Source organism: Ziziphus jujuba, chromosome 1 (genome assembly GCF_031755915.1).
Source record: "Ziziphus jujuba cultivar Dongzao chromosome 1, ASM3175591v1".
In the NCBI taxonomy this organism is placed as follows: Eukaryota; Viridiplantae; Streptophyta; class Magnoliopsida; order Rosales; family Rhamnaceae; genus Ziziphus; species Ziziphus jujuba.
This window is the reverse complement of record NC_083379.1, coordinates 31,207,678-31,220,770: the sequence shown is the minus strand read 5'-3', so window position 1 is coordinate 31,220,770 and position 13,093 is coordinate 31,207,678. Positions and strand designations below refer to the sequence as shown.

At 31.3% G+C, this 13,093-nt stretch overlaps 1 protein-coding gene across 1 annotated transcript; it reads left to right on the top strand.

Annotated features, from left to right (window-relative positions):
• The first annotated feature begins 4,794 nt into the window (after nucleotides 1–4,794).
• Nucleotides 4,795–5,860, top strand: LOC107427464 (uncharacterized). Its single transcript, XM_016037838.4, has one exon. The coding sequence runs from the start codon at nucleotides 5,057–5,059 to the stop codon at nucleotides 5,582–5,584; it is 528 nt and encodes a 175-aa protein (XP_015893324.2). The 5' UTR covers nucleotides 4,795–5,056; the 3' UTR covers nucleotides 5,585–5,860.
• Nucleotides 5,861–13,093: the final 7,233 nt, after the last annotated feature.

Here is a 13,093-nt window from a genome sequence, read left to right as displayed (position 1 = left end):
AATCATCTCCGTGAGTAACCCTAACTACTGAACACTTTTAATAATAAAATAATATTAATAGCAATTAAGGAATAGAACAAATACCAACAATTAATAAATAAATAATAATAACTGTTGGAAAATAATAATTTCCCTCAAAACTCTCACCAATCGCTCCGTTTGAAATGTTCCCTTTTTAAAACCTTTTCGCAAAACCCAATGTACATACCTCCCAAAAACCAAGGGATTAAACCATTTGATACACAATAAATAAATAAAAACATACCCCAATATATAATAAAAATATAATAAATTATAGTAAATAATTTTGAACACCTTTGGGGTTTAAACCATTATTTGCAATTTACACCGACGCACCACACCATATACCGGTGATGCCCTCCGATACCCAGCGTCCCGAGCACCGACTGGCGGGGGGTTAAAGAGAGAAACCTGCAACGGTCACTTCGGCGTCCCGACAGTACCGCTGCTAAAACCATCACCCGGCCAAGGAGGGGGGCGGCTGTGCGCAACAATAATCTTGCTTGCCCACGGGTGAAGTAATAACCGCGTGGCAACTCACGGGTGAAGTAATAACCGCACGCTAAACCACATAATAACCGCGTGCTACCACATGTCCATACACCATACACCAGAACACCAATACTGTATGAGTGCGTCTAAAAATAAACATAAGTAACCAACCGTACCGTTTTCCAAAATTACCGTGGGAAGTATACCAAATTTTCACAAAACACCATCCCACATATTTTTATTTAATAACCCGGTACGAAACATTGATAACCAACAAACCACAGTTTCCTCGAAGTACGAGATGCAACCATAAAAATACCGCGGGCATAATTTATAAAATATAACCAAATATTTTCGTAAAATATTTAACCCAATTATGCCCGGAAAATCAATACTGAAAACCACGTACAAATAATACCGAAACATACTATGCTCATGCATAATAAATAAATTAAACCACAATAAAACCACAAATAAACCACACCACATGAGCATAAATTTAAATATCAATTTAAATACCAAATAAACATAATTAGTTGCCCAAAATAATTTTTGAAGGTGGGTTACTCACCTGGAGCACGCAAATCAACTAAGATCCTCCTCGGGATCAACTCCACTACTCGCACGTGCACCTAAACAACCACAGTGCACAAACCAAAAATATTAATATTTTATTCGGGTAATTCCCAAATGGGTACCCGGGGAGCGAACACCAAATGATATCTAAAGGGTTACGAGTTATATACCGAATCGAAGCTCGCATGATGAGGATCACGGATTCGATCTTACTTTCCGGTGATCGGACCCAACGGGGTCGGAATCTCGCCGGAAAGCTTTTCGAGTTTCGGCTCCGCAATTCTCCCAAACCGTCGCGAATTGGCGGAAACGAAATTCGGGTTCAGGAGGTCGAACACAGCGGACTGGAGCCGGCCGGAAATTCGGGTACTCGCCGGAACAGTACAAGTAGACGAGCCGCCGCGGTCACCGGCAACCGTCGCCGGCGGCGGCGCGTGCGATGGCCGTTGATCGTGAAATGTTGCAGACTTGTAGATCGTGAGGAGAGCAACCCAACGGGACCGGCGATGAGAAAAACGGAGGCCGGACGGCGGAGAAATCACCGTTTGAAGTTTTCCGGCCCCTCACCGGAAAACGCTCCGATCCCGGCGGGTCGGTGGTCCGATGGCCGTGATTTTTGGTGGGTCGGCCGGATTTGAGGAGAGGATCAAGGGTGTATGGCGCGTGTGGCCGGCAAATGGCCGGAAGTGGGTCGATTTGCGGTGGCCGGCGGCGGAGGGGTAAAACTCGCCGCCGATCTTCGGACGTCCGATTCGGGCGCGTCCGGCGGCCGTTCGCCGTGAAACTTGGAGGTTTTGCCGGAAATGGCGAGGGGAAGCTTGCTAGCCAGTGTGTGTACTGTAGATATGCCGGAACAGTTGAAAAATTCCGGTGGCTGGCGGACTCTCTCTCTCTCTTTCTCTCTCCTCTCTCTCTTTCTCTCTCTTCCCCGAGATTTTTATCAAATAAAAACCCTGTGTGATACTGTTCATGCCACGTGGACCAATCAGAAGCTGACACGTGGTGTTTCACTGTTCACAGACCCAAAAACATTAAAATATTACGGTATCCGGTAAACTTCAAACGTCCATAACTTTTTAACCGGATGTCCGTTTTAAGCGTGCCGCTAGTCTGTGAACTTGTATCAACGAGCACTTCACAACCATGTACGGGTCAAAGCTCATTTCCCCATAAATAAAAAGTCAACTCTGGCACCCCTTGGACAGTTTGGACCGCAACTTGTTTTGCTCATAACTTTCAAACCGTAGCTCCGTTTTCGACGTGCTACCAGTCTACGAACTCGGGGCATCGTGCACTTCGCCACGGTACCCTAGTCAACTCAAATTCCAACTAGAGCAAAAAGTCAACTTTTGACCCCTTCGGTCAACGGTCAACCTCAGTCAACGTGCACGGATTCCGGTGCGATTTGGGATGGGGTGTTACAATTACAATACTCTTCTAAATTGGATCAGCATTTAGTATATAGAAGCACAATTAGAGATTTACAATATTTAACCATCATAAGATTGGAGAGAGCATTTATAGTCAAAAAGCTAAGCCAATTCATATACATGCCAACAAACATGCATTGGACTGCCTACAAGAAAGTGCTTCGCTATTTGAAAGGGACAAGATCGTTTTGGCTACAAATCAAAAAGTCACTATAGGATATAATTTTGGTATTTATGGATGTCGACTAGGTTGTTGATATTAATAATAGGCAATCATCCAAAAGCTACTGTATATTTTTTGGCAACAACGTAGTACTTTGGTATTCCAACAAACAATAAGTGGTGATGCATTCAAGGATAAATATGAATACCAATCGCTTGCAAATGGTGCTGTTAAATTACTTGGATTTAATTCTTATTAAATGAACTCAACATACCATTAAAGCAACTTTTATTCTTTGGTGTGAACATCAAACATATTAAAACAAACATATACTTTGTTCGAGACAAAGTAATACAAAAAAAAAAAAAAAGGAAGTTTGATATATTCCAAGAAGCGATCAAATTGCAAATCCTCTAACAAAAATATTGCCTATAGCATGGTTCATTTTATGCCAGTTCAAGCTCAATCTTATTCTCTCTTCGTTCTACCTGAGGGGGAATGATAACATACAATCATAAGTGATTAATATAAGTTCTGTTATACTTTGGATAAATAGATAAAAGTACATATCTGCATAGTTTTGTTTCTTTCAATAGCTTCATCTTAAAGCCTCTACTCTTGTACCAATATAATAAATCAATATACAAAATACATCTCTTTAATCATATACATATTCAGTCTATTATATGTATATATATATATATATGATAATGTTTAGATTAGGATGATCTGATTTTTTAAAAATCGTATCTTAAATGCTAAACTATGATTTGTTACATTTAGATTTGGCTTTACTATTTTTTCAGCTTAAGCAATAAATTCAAATGTCAGAACATTTTTAATTGTGCTCTTTATTTTAAAGTGCGTAATTTTTAAAATAAAAAAGTATCTTAGAGAATCTTATAAAATAAAGAGTGAAATTTTTTATCCAACTCCAATTGTGTTCTTTATCATTACACTTTATTTTTCATTTCCCAATAAAAAGTTTTTATGATTTACTTTTCTCTTCTTTTTTTACTTTTTTTTCTTTCTCTCTAGGTTCCCTTTTTTTGTAATTCCCTACTTTTTATTTTAAATAATTATTAATTGTGCATAAAAAAATTGTATGTACAATAAATAATTGTATTAAAAAACTTTATATAAAGTGAGAGTTTGATTCTTTACATTTAAAAAGTCAAACATCACTCTATAACTTTTTAACTTATAAAGCAGCTGGAGTTATCCAAAGCTGGGTTGGCTCTTTAAAATAGAAAAATTAAAGATTTCCAAATGATTTCTTGGTGATGCTCTTAAAATTTAATACCTGATCTTAAAAAATGAAGGCTATCTTAAGCTAAATTTAATTGTATATGTGTATATATATATAGGGATATTCTATAATGCAAGCTGTCTACATGCGAACTGCACCAAAAGCCAACATTTTTTGGAAAAAAAAAAAAAGATCGGTTTTACTACATATGTGTACACAACGTACCTAGTAAAGCCAATTGTTTTAAAAAATATCGACTTTTTGTGTTGTTCATACTTTAGAACTACTATATATATATATTTGTTTAGATTGAAACTTTCTCATGATAAACTAGAGTAGAAAAGGAAAACATGGTAAAATAAAATAAGTATATATAATTTTTAAAAGATGATTTTTGGATGAATAACATTGTATAGATGATTGATTTAACGAAATATTGATAACTGAATTTTCATTTAAAAAAAAAATTATTGATAATTGAGTTAGTGTAAGTTTATATTTCTTTAAATATTTTATTATATAATAATTGATTATTAATTTATGTCATATGTGATAATTAACTATTGACACATAATAATTAATTTGTTATATGCAACTTTATAGCACGATGTTTATAAATAATTTTTTTCTTTTTCTTTTTTTTTTGCCCTTTTGCCTATTGCTATGTGAAGACTTTAATTTGTCAATAGAAAAATGCCCCCACAAATTCAGCATACAGGGCTACTAAAATCTTAATTGGAAAAAAGAAAAAGAAAAAGAAAAATGGTTATTAAAATCTTGGCCAATGTAGAAGATGGTACACATAGAATATAATTCTTAAGTAGAACGTAAACCTATCTCTCAAAAAATAAATAAATAAATAAAAATAGAACGTAAAAAACAAAATAAAAAATAAAAAATAATAATAAAAACCGTTGATATTTGTAGATCAACGAAAAGACCAAAAACTCCCAAGGATCCCGTGAAACCTGGGATACAACAAAACCGCATTCTCTCACGTCCCCTTTCACCTTCCAATCCCCAATCTCAAATACGCCCGTTATCTCCGTGTCCTTTTCCGTCATTTTACAACCTCCTCCTTCCCTATATTTTCCTCGCTAACATCCTCCATCGATTTTCCCCCAAATGAACAACCAGAGTCTCATGGACCACCGCGACCCGACCCTCATCCGACCCAACTCCCCATCCTCGTCGTCGCTCAAACGGAAGCTCCAGTCCTCCTTCTGCTGCTTCGGCAAAAACCAGCCTCCAATTTCCTCTTCCATTTCCAATTCTTCTTCTTCTTCGTCGTCGTCGTCGTTGTCAACCTCCGTTGTCGACGTTTCGAAGCCGAGGCTCATGCGCAGTTCCACCATGTGGATGAAATCTCGGGCACACGATCTACCAGAATTGAAAGACAAATGCCGGAGTTTCATTTCCCGAATTGGCCGCCACCACAGTCGCCGGCATTCTTCCGACTTCAGGTACGACGCGCTCAGTTATTCATTAAACTTCGACCAGAGCCATGAAGACGATGCCTATCTCGACGAGTCCCCGTTACGGAGCTTCTCGTCGAGGTTACCGCATTCTCCGGAGTCGTCCAGCCACCGCAAGTTGTCGTCGCCGCCTCCTCCCTCCGCACCGACGACGACGACGGAGATTAGTGTCAGCTGAGATTACACTATATATATATATATATATATGAATGGTTAAATTTTGGTATTTGAGGGATTATAGACTGTGAATACGTGATTTTTATGTGGTTCAAGTTTTATTCCTACTTTTTTTTTTTTTTTTTCTTTCCTTCTTTTTCTGGGCAACAAATCCTGCTTGTTAATTTTCATGGATATGTATTTTTTTTTTTTTGGTTTTTCTTTGAAGATAAACAAATTTAATCTCAACGTATATTTCTGCTAGCTCTTCAGCTTTCATAAGCTTTTTCATTTATTACTATTATTTTTTTTTGATTAATTATTTTCAAAAACAAGTTTTCCTTAGTTTCATAATCTTTGTAGTTATAATAGTATTTTTCTTTTTTTTTTTTTCTTTTTTGTTTTATTCTATCGGGACCATTACAATTAAAAACAATATGCATGCAGTTTTCTTTTATAACAAATAATATTATGATCGACTAAAAACGAGAAAGTCGGTTGAGCATGTGCATATCCAACAAGAGTATGATATTATTAATTTATGAATTAATTTAAACTAAAGATTTTGTTGGGTTTTAGCTTTGATGAGTTTAAATCCTTGTTGTATTATATTCATCCTTGTAGTTTCTTCAAATTGTATTTTTTTTCTTTTTTTTTCTTTTTTTTTTCAAAAAGGTAATAAAAGAGAAAAGCAGAAGTTAAAGAATCTGGGAGATTTTGAAAAGATTGGCCCGGAAGTGGCATGCGCATATAGAAATGCCAATATGCCATATTCGGCCATACCCGATTCTAATAATTAGATTTTTGTTTATCCAATATTTCATTGGAATATCATTAATAGTAATTACCATTATTATTGATATATTATTTGGATATAATTTAAGTAGCTGTCTACAATGATTTATTTTTACAAATTAAATTTTTATAATAAAAAATTTAATACATAATTGCTGGCAATAATTTTACTAATGATTGTCATTAATGATAAACAATGAATATTCATTTCACCAATTTTCACATATAAAAAGCTTATTAGTACTCTTGATTTGAGGATAATTAAGGGTTGAACATTATCATGGATGATTTGAAACTAAAGTTACTAAACCTTAATTGGAAAAAGCAATATTGAACATTGTTATGTCAATAAATATTCAATATTAGAAAGGAATTAAGTGTTTAACATAAAGTAAGAATTATATTACTACAATATAAACAATCTAAAATTATTATTGGAGGCTTAATATCATCAATATATATATATATATATATATATATATAGATGTATTATAATTAATAATTATAGAACAATTTGGACGGAATTAAACCCACTTTCAAAATGGAATTTTTTATTTTTTATTTTTTTCACATAAAGTTTTTAAAAGTTTCAGGATCTGGTTTGAATTCGGTCCATGAACCCATATGGAGGGAGTCAACCTGTTCTAATATAATAATATATAAGGTTGATTATTATAGCTTTACAATCATAAAACAATAGCAATAAGTCCATGTCCTCTTACTTTTTTTCTTTTTTCCATTATTTTTTTCACTCCTTTATGTCGTGATCATGTGAATATTTGAAGGGTACTAAGAATTTAAAATTATATAAAGCTGAATAATTTGCATTGCACCCATGTGAGGACGAGGAATATAAAGAATTGCATTGCATTTGAAGCATCGATCTCTAGCTACTAGTTATTTCACGGGATTTGAGACACACACTTTTAATTTCACATGCTTTTAAAATTATTGTCTAACAAATATTTCAACCATTTTGAAAGTACAGAAATTATCACCAATTTGTTTCTTAATTGACTAACAATTTAACAATCACAAAAATGCAAAGCCACTCCGGGACCAATGCTCATTTCTGTCTTCATTGAATATATATATATATATATATATATATTTATTTATTTATTTTTTGAAACAGCCAATTCCTATAAGTACTAGGACGCAAGAAATGGGTTTTTGATAAAAAGCATTTTAGTGGACATGGGCTTGGTCCAGTACTACTTTCCAGGATTCATGCATTGTAAGCCCGTTAGCATGTAGAAAAGTGGAAAACTCGTTCGGCTCCAACCCAACAAAAAAGAAATAAAAAAATCCTGATAACTTGGGATTTTAGTCGGTTGACATTGACTAGGGGTGTATCACCTTAAGAAATTGTCATGTTATTTTATGTTTGGCGTAACCAACTTTTACTCTCTTTAATTATACAAATTTTTTCCACTTTGCCCCTAAACTGTAAACCTCTTACATTATTGCACCATGAACTACTACTTTCATGCCAGTTTACATTACTTTCACGAACTATTACTTCCATGGAAGTTATCCTAAAAGATTTGGTAAAGTTTATTATACATGTTATTGAAATAGAATAAAACAATTTCTAAAGTTTAACAATTAGATGTAAAGTGACAGAAAAAATAAAAGTTTAGGGGATAATATAAAGGGTTTTATAATATAGGGAACAAAATGTGAAGAATAATATAGAAAATGTGCTAAAATGAAGTTATCCCATTATGTTATACTACCCCCCCAAAAAAAAAATAATAATAATTTCTAAAAGAAAAACTCTTAAAAAATAAAACAAGTCTACTAGTTTAAAGTTCGCGTTTGTACCAAATTTTATGAAGATATCTTGATAATAGAATTTTTATATAGTTTAAAGAAATCTTTTTTTTTTTTTTAAATAAGGATTTATCTCTTAGAAAGATGAAGTTTAATATACAAAAATAAATATTAATTGCATTTTAATATTCTATTTGAAAATGTTACACATTCAGCTTTCAATTTTAAAACTTACCATACTAAACCACGATTTTTACAAAATGCATTTTTTTGAAAAATAAAAGTACTAGAGTTCAAAATTTTAAAACTATATTAAAACTTTAACTTTTTTACGGTGTTTGGGTAATGATAAAATTAGTAAGAATGTAAAATTCTTTAGAAAAGTAAAATTTTCTCTTATTTGGATAGTTTTTAAAAAGAAAAATTTGTGGACTCCAGCAGAAAATAAATTTCACAATGTATGAAAGTGAGAGGGCAAGTAAATCCTCCAAAAAATATATCATTTTAAAATTCCGTGAGAAATTAGTTTTATATATTTTGCTAAATATAATTTTACCTTTTAATTTAAATGTATAAATTTATTTAATTACTTTTAAATTATATTTTCTTCTATAATTAACTAAATATTATAAAAAAAATTTAAAGAAATACATTTTCTGGAAATTAAATTTCAAGAAACTAGTTCTTCTTTTACCAAACACTCCATTTATATAATTTAAAGTATAACATTATAAAAAGATCCCTATTTCTCATCCATTTTCAAAGATTGAACCTTAATATCCTATATAATTAAATTTGCAATAAATTAAAAATTAAGGATTTACCCTAATGAGTTTTAAAAAACTAAAGAATCTAAATCACGGACATTTTTAAACTATATGATATCAAATGCAATTAACCCAAAAATAAAAGTTAAACAAGTTTTAAAAAAAATAAAAAATAAAAGGATAATTATTTAACCTAAGTGCATATTATGAAGCGTAAATGGTTTTTCCAAATGATGCACATTCTCTAACAAAGAATTCCCTTTTTGTACTTGAAATAACGTGATCCACAAGTTGGGGTTTGAACAATTCTAATAATTAAAACAGATATGCATACGTGTTTGTTATATGTCACTTTTTTCTTTCTTTGCTATGATTATACATCACTTCAAGATTTGTTTTGTTTTTTTGGTCTCTTTTTGCCAAATTCCTAATGGTCAAAAAAAGTGAAACTTTAACAAAAAGCAGGAAGCGGATAAATATAGATACATATGTATCGAGAGAGAGAGAGAGAGCAGAAGTAATAATTAATCATGGAATTCATAATATTGCATGTCATTATCAATCTATATCCAATTGTACCGTCTAGGTGATTGAAAACCTAAAAGAGACAAATATAACCGCGTAGGGCTCCCATGCAATGTAGCCCACAAAATTTATATGAGAAATATAAGCTACTCGAGGGTTTTTTTTTTTTTTTTTTTTCCTTTTTTTTTGGGGGTAATATTCTATTAGTTGAGGTTGTTAGCACACTTTTCTCTCCTCCATGATTTTAGAGATCGATAAATAGGGATGGGAAATGTATAAATGCCTTGCATATAATCAAGCATAAATTTCATAACCATAATTTTTTGTGTCACTATCTCGGATTGTGAGATTATACTAGACAATCTAAAATTGGTTAAAAACAAAAAGGAAAAAATAAAAATACAAAAATAAATGTTTATTTATGCTCTGCCATATCAGTCATATGCATGCATGAAAGTTCAAAGATTTGTAATCGCTTGGATTCGTCCCTTTCAGTTCCTCTCCAGTATGATTGTAATGACCAATGATCCATCTATCAGATTTATATGAAACTCCCTATTACCCAAGATGCATCTGCGAGTGCATATCAGATCGGAGTTATTTATAGTTGGATGAGACATTGGCAATGAGCACTGATAGTCCATGAACTATATTTATATTTACATTCTGATTTTTAAATTTTTAAAATTTTAATTTTGTTACATTTTGATTTTTAAAATTATTTTAAGTCTAATTTTTATCAATTTTGAAGTGTGTGCGTGGTTCACTTGATATAGCGGTCATAATTTTGTAATTTGTTATTTTTATACTATAATAGGTGCATTTCATATTTTAAAATTGCTTAAAAATTAAATTAAAAATAGTTTCAAGACCAAATCATAACAAAAGTTAAAATTTAAGGACCCAAAAAAAAAAAAATACTTTGGAGACCAAAATGCAAAAAATGAAAAATAAAATAAAATAAATTTCAAAGACATAAGTGCGAATGTGAGCATAATTCATAAAGTTGCCAATAATCCTAAACTCTAATGATATCTATCCACCTATTTATTGTGAAATTAGATATTTTCTTTTGAAAGTTAGACATTTGAAAATGTTGTTTTCCCTCTTTTATTTGTAATTACGGTATTAGGGATTTAAAATTTGATATCCATGTTTGTTCGACAAGTAGACGATTAAGATTGCATGGACAAACAATAAGGATAAGATAGAGAGACTTATTTACGTTGTTCATTTGGAAAATTACAAAATTTCCTTCTCAACTTTCCTCAATGTTTCATTTTACCTTTAAGCTAATTTTTTAAGCAATTTTCTTCTTAAACTATTGCAGCATAAAGTTAAACTTTCCCATCTATAATTTTTTAGTTAATTAGATGAAATTACTACATAATATTCAAATTAATTACTTATATAAACAAAATATATCCAAGTTTTAACCTTTTTTTTTTAAAACAAAATAGGTAAAAGAGGAATCAAAATATATATTTTTTTTTTCAGTGGTGTTGTTTGATTTTGATCAATTTTGACTCAAAACAAGCGATAATTTATATATATATATATATATAAATATATTGTTAATATAAGTGGTTAATTTGAATAATAGATGATCAATTTGGGCAAATTCTAACATTAAAAAGAAGAAGAAGAAGAAAAACAGACTAGAGATGGAGCAATTTGGCTTTATAGAATAGCTTATATGGAAAATTGGTTCAAAAATAAGTTTACGTGTCAAATCGAAACATGGATAAGAATTAAAATGGGTATTTTGTAATTTTACCTTCTTCTTTTTTTCCAACATAATTATTACAAAACGAAAGAAAAACGACAACAACAACAAGAATAATATGCTACTTCGCGAGGTGATATTGTGGATAGTGATGATTTTGACTGAAGTAAACTTTTTGTTGGTAAATACATTCGGCTGAAGTAGATGTCGACAAGTAGAAGTAGCCAGTCTCAAAGAGGGACAAATTGTGTATAACAATAGGAAATTTTGAATTTTGATCCCTACGGTAGAAAATAAAACATAAATCAAACCAAATAGAATCTTTTCACTTTGGTTCTTTAATTTTATTTTTATGCCTTTTTCAAACTTAAAATATTTGCTCACCGACTTTCAAAAGCCGAAAAAAAAAAAAAACAAAAACAACACAGAAAGCTAGACCAACTTATTTTTTTTTTATATTTGTCTCTAGTGTTTGAAAATTTTGTCCCAACAACCTTACCCAAAAGAGGTAGTGTTAAACATATCAAAACGCGTATGGTTTCTTTCACTAATTAATATTACTTTTTCCCAATGGTTTTGTTTTGTTTAATTTTGTTGTTTTGTTTAATTTTTTCTTTGGGACACTTTTTTCCTACACTCATACAAGTCAAGCATTCAGATCTCTGTGATATTATATTGAAAGTGCTTTTGCTTAGAATCTAATCTAGAAAAAGTACTTTTCATTAACAGAAAACTGACTTTCTCTATTTCTATTCAATTTGCTGATCTTAAGGGATTCCAAAAGTTCTCATATTCAGCACCAACAAACTCTTAAGGTATAGGAATGTAAATTTATTACCACCCATAACCAACGACCACCGACCTAATACTAAACAACAAAAAAAATCCATGTCCCACTACTTAGGCAAGAAAATAACAAAAAATTTATATTTCTTGTATATTATATTGAATGGGGAAATTTCCTCTGGTCTTTGTTTAATTGTGCATTGTGACATCACCTTTTATCTTTTATTCTAAAGTTATCATTTTTCTTTAAAAAATAGATTTTTAATAGTAAATTTTGAATGATGGTTAGGCTTTTTTTTTTTTTTTTTGTTTGAATATTGAATGATGGTTGGTTAACGTAGGTGTTAAAAGTCCATATATGCACCCCCTTTTCACACTTGGATATGAAATCCTTTTTTATCAAGTCTCCCTTTGACCGGCATATTCGAGAATTTAAAATATAAAAATGAAAATAGCCAATTGAGAACAGAAAGTGTCCCTGAAATGGATTAGATAAACATGAGGAGCTTCTTTTTTTAAAATAAAAAATAAAAATTAATATGGTAGTAATTTGGCAATTCTAACACATTATCAACTTTAAAACTTTTCTTAAAAAAAAAAAATTGTAGAACAATGGTTTTTTTTTTTTAACAATTTAAGGAAAATGATTTTTTTTTCTTCTTTTTGTGAATTTTTTTTCGTTTTGTAACTTGGTTGCTTGAATTGATTTTGCACTATTATATTAAGTAGTGCAAAATGATGGATGGATACATCTTTACTGCTTATTTTTTTTTTAAAAAAAAAATGATGGATGGGTACATATTGAGTAGATTCTTATTTTGGTATTTTACATTTTTTAGCTAAGTTTAAAGATGCAAAATGATTTCGGATATTCAAGTAGGAAAAAAAATTATAAAATAAAAAATGCAATTAAATGGATGATAGCATGATTTTTTTTTCTTTTTTTAAATATATCTAAGCATGATTTGATTTGAGCGTCACTTAACTGTGTTAGGAATGTACGATAGAATCCTAGTCAATTGCCATAATATGAGGGATGTGTAGAAGAGTTTCATTAGGAGATAAAAACTTATCTCAACATATGTATATCGGCTTAATAATGTGTGATGATCTTACTAATTAGTTTCTTAGACTGTAACTTATTGTTTCGTAGGTT

Coding starts and splice junctions, on each gene's coding strand:
- LOC107427464 (XM_016037838.4), top strand. CDS start 5,057: ATGAACAACCAGAGTCTCATGGACCACCGCGACCCGACCCTCATCCGA.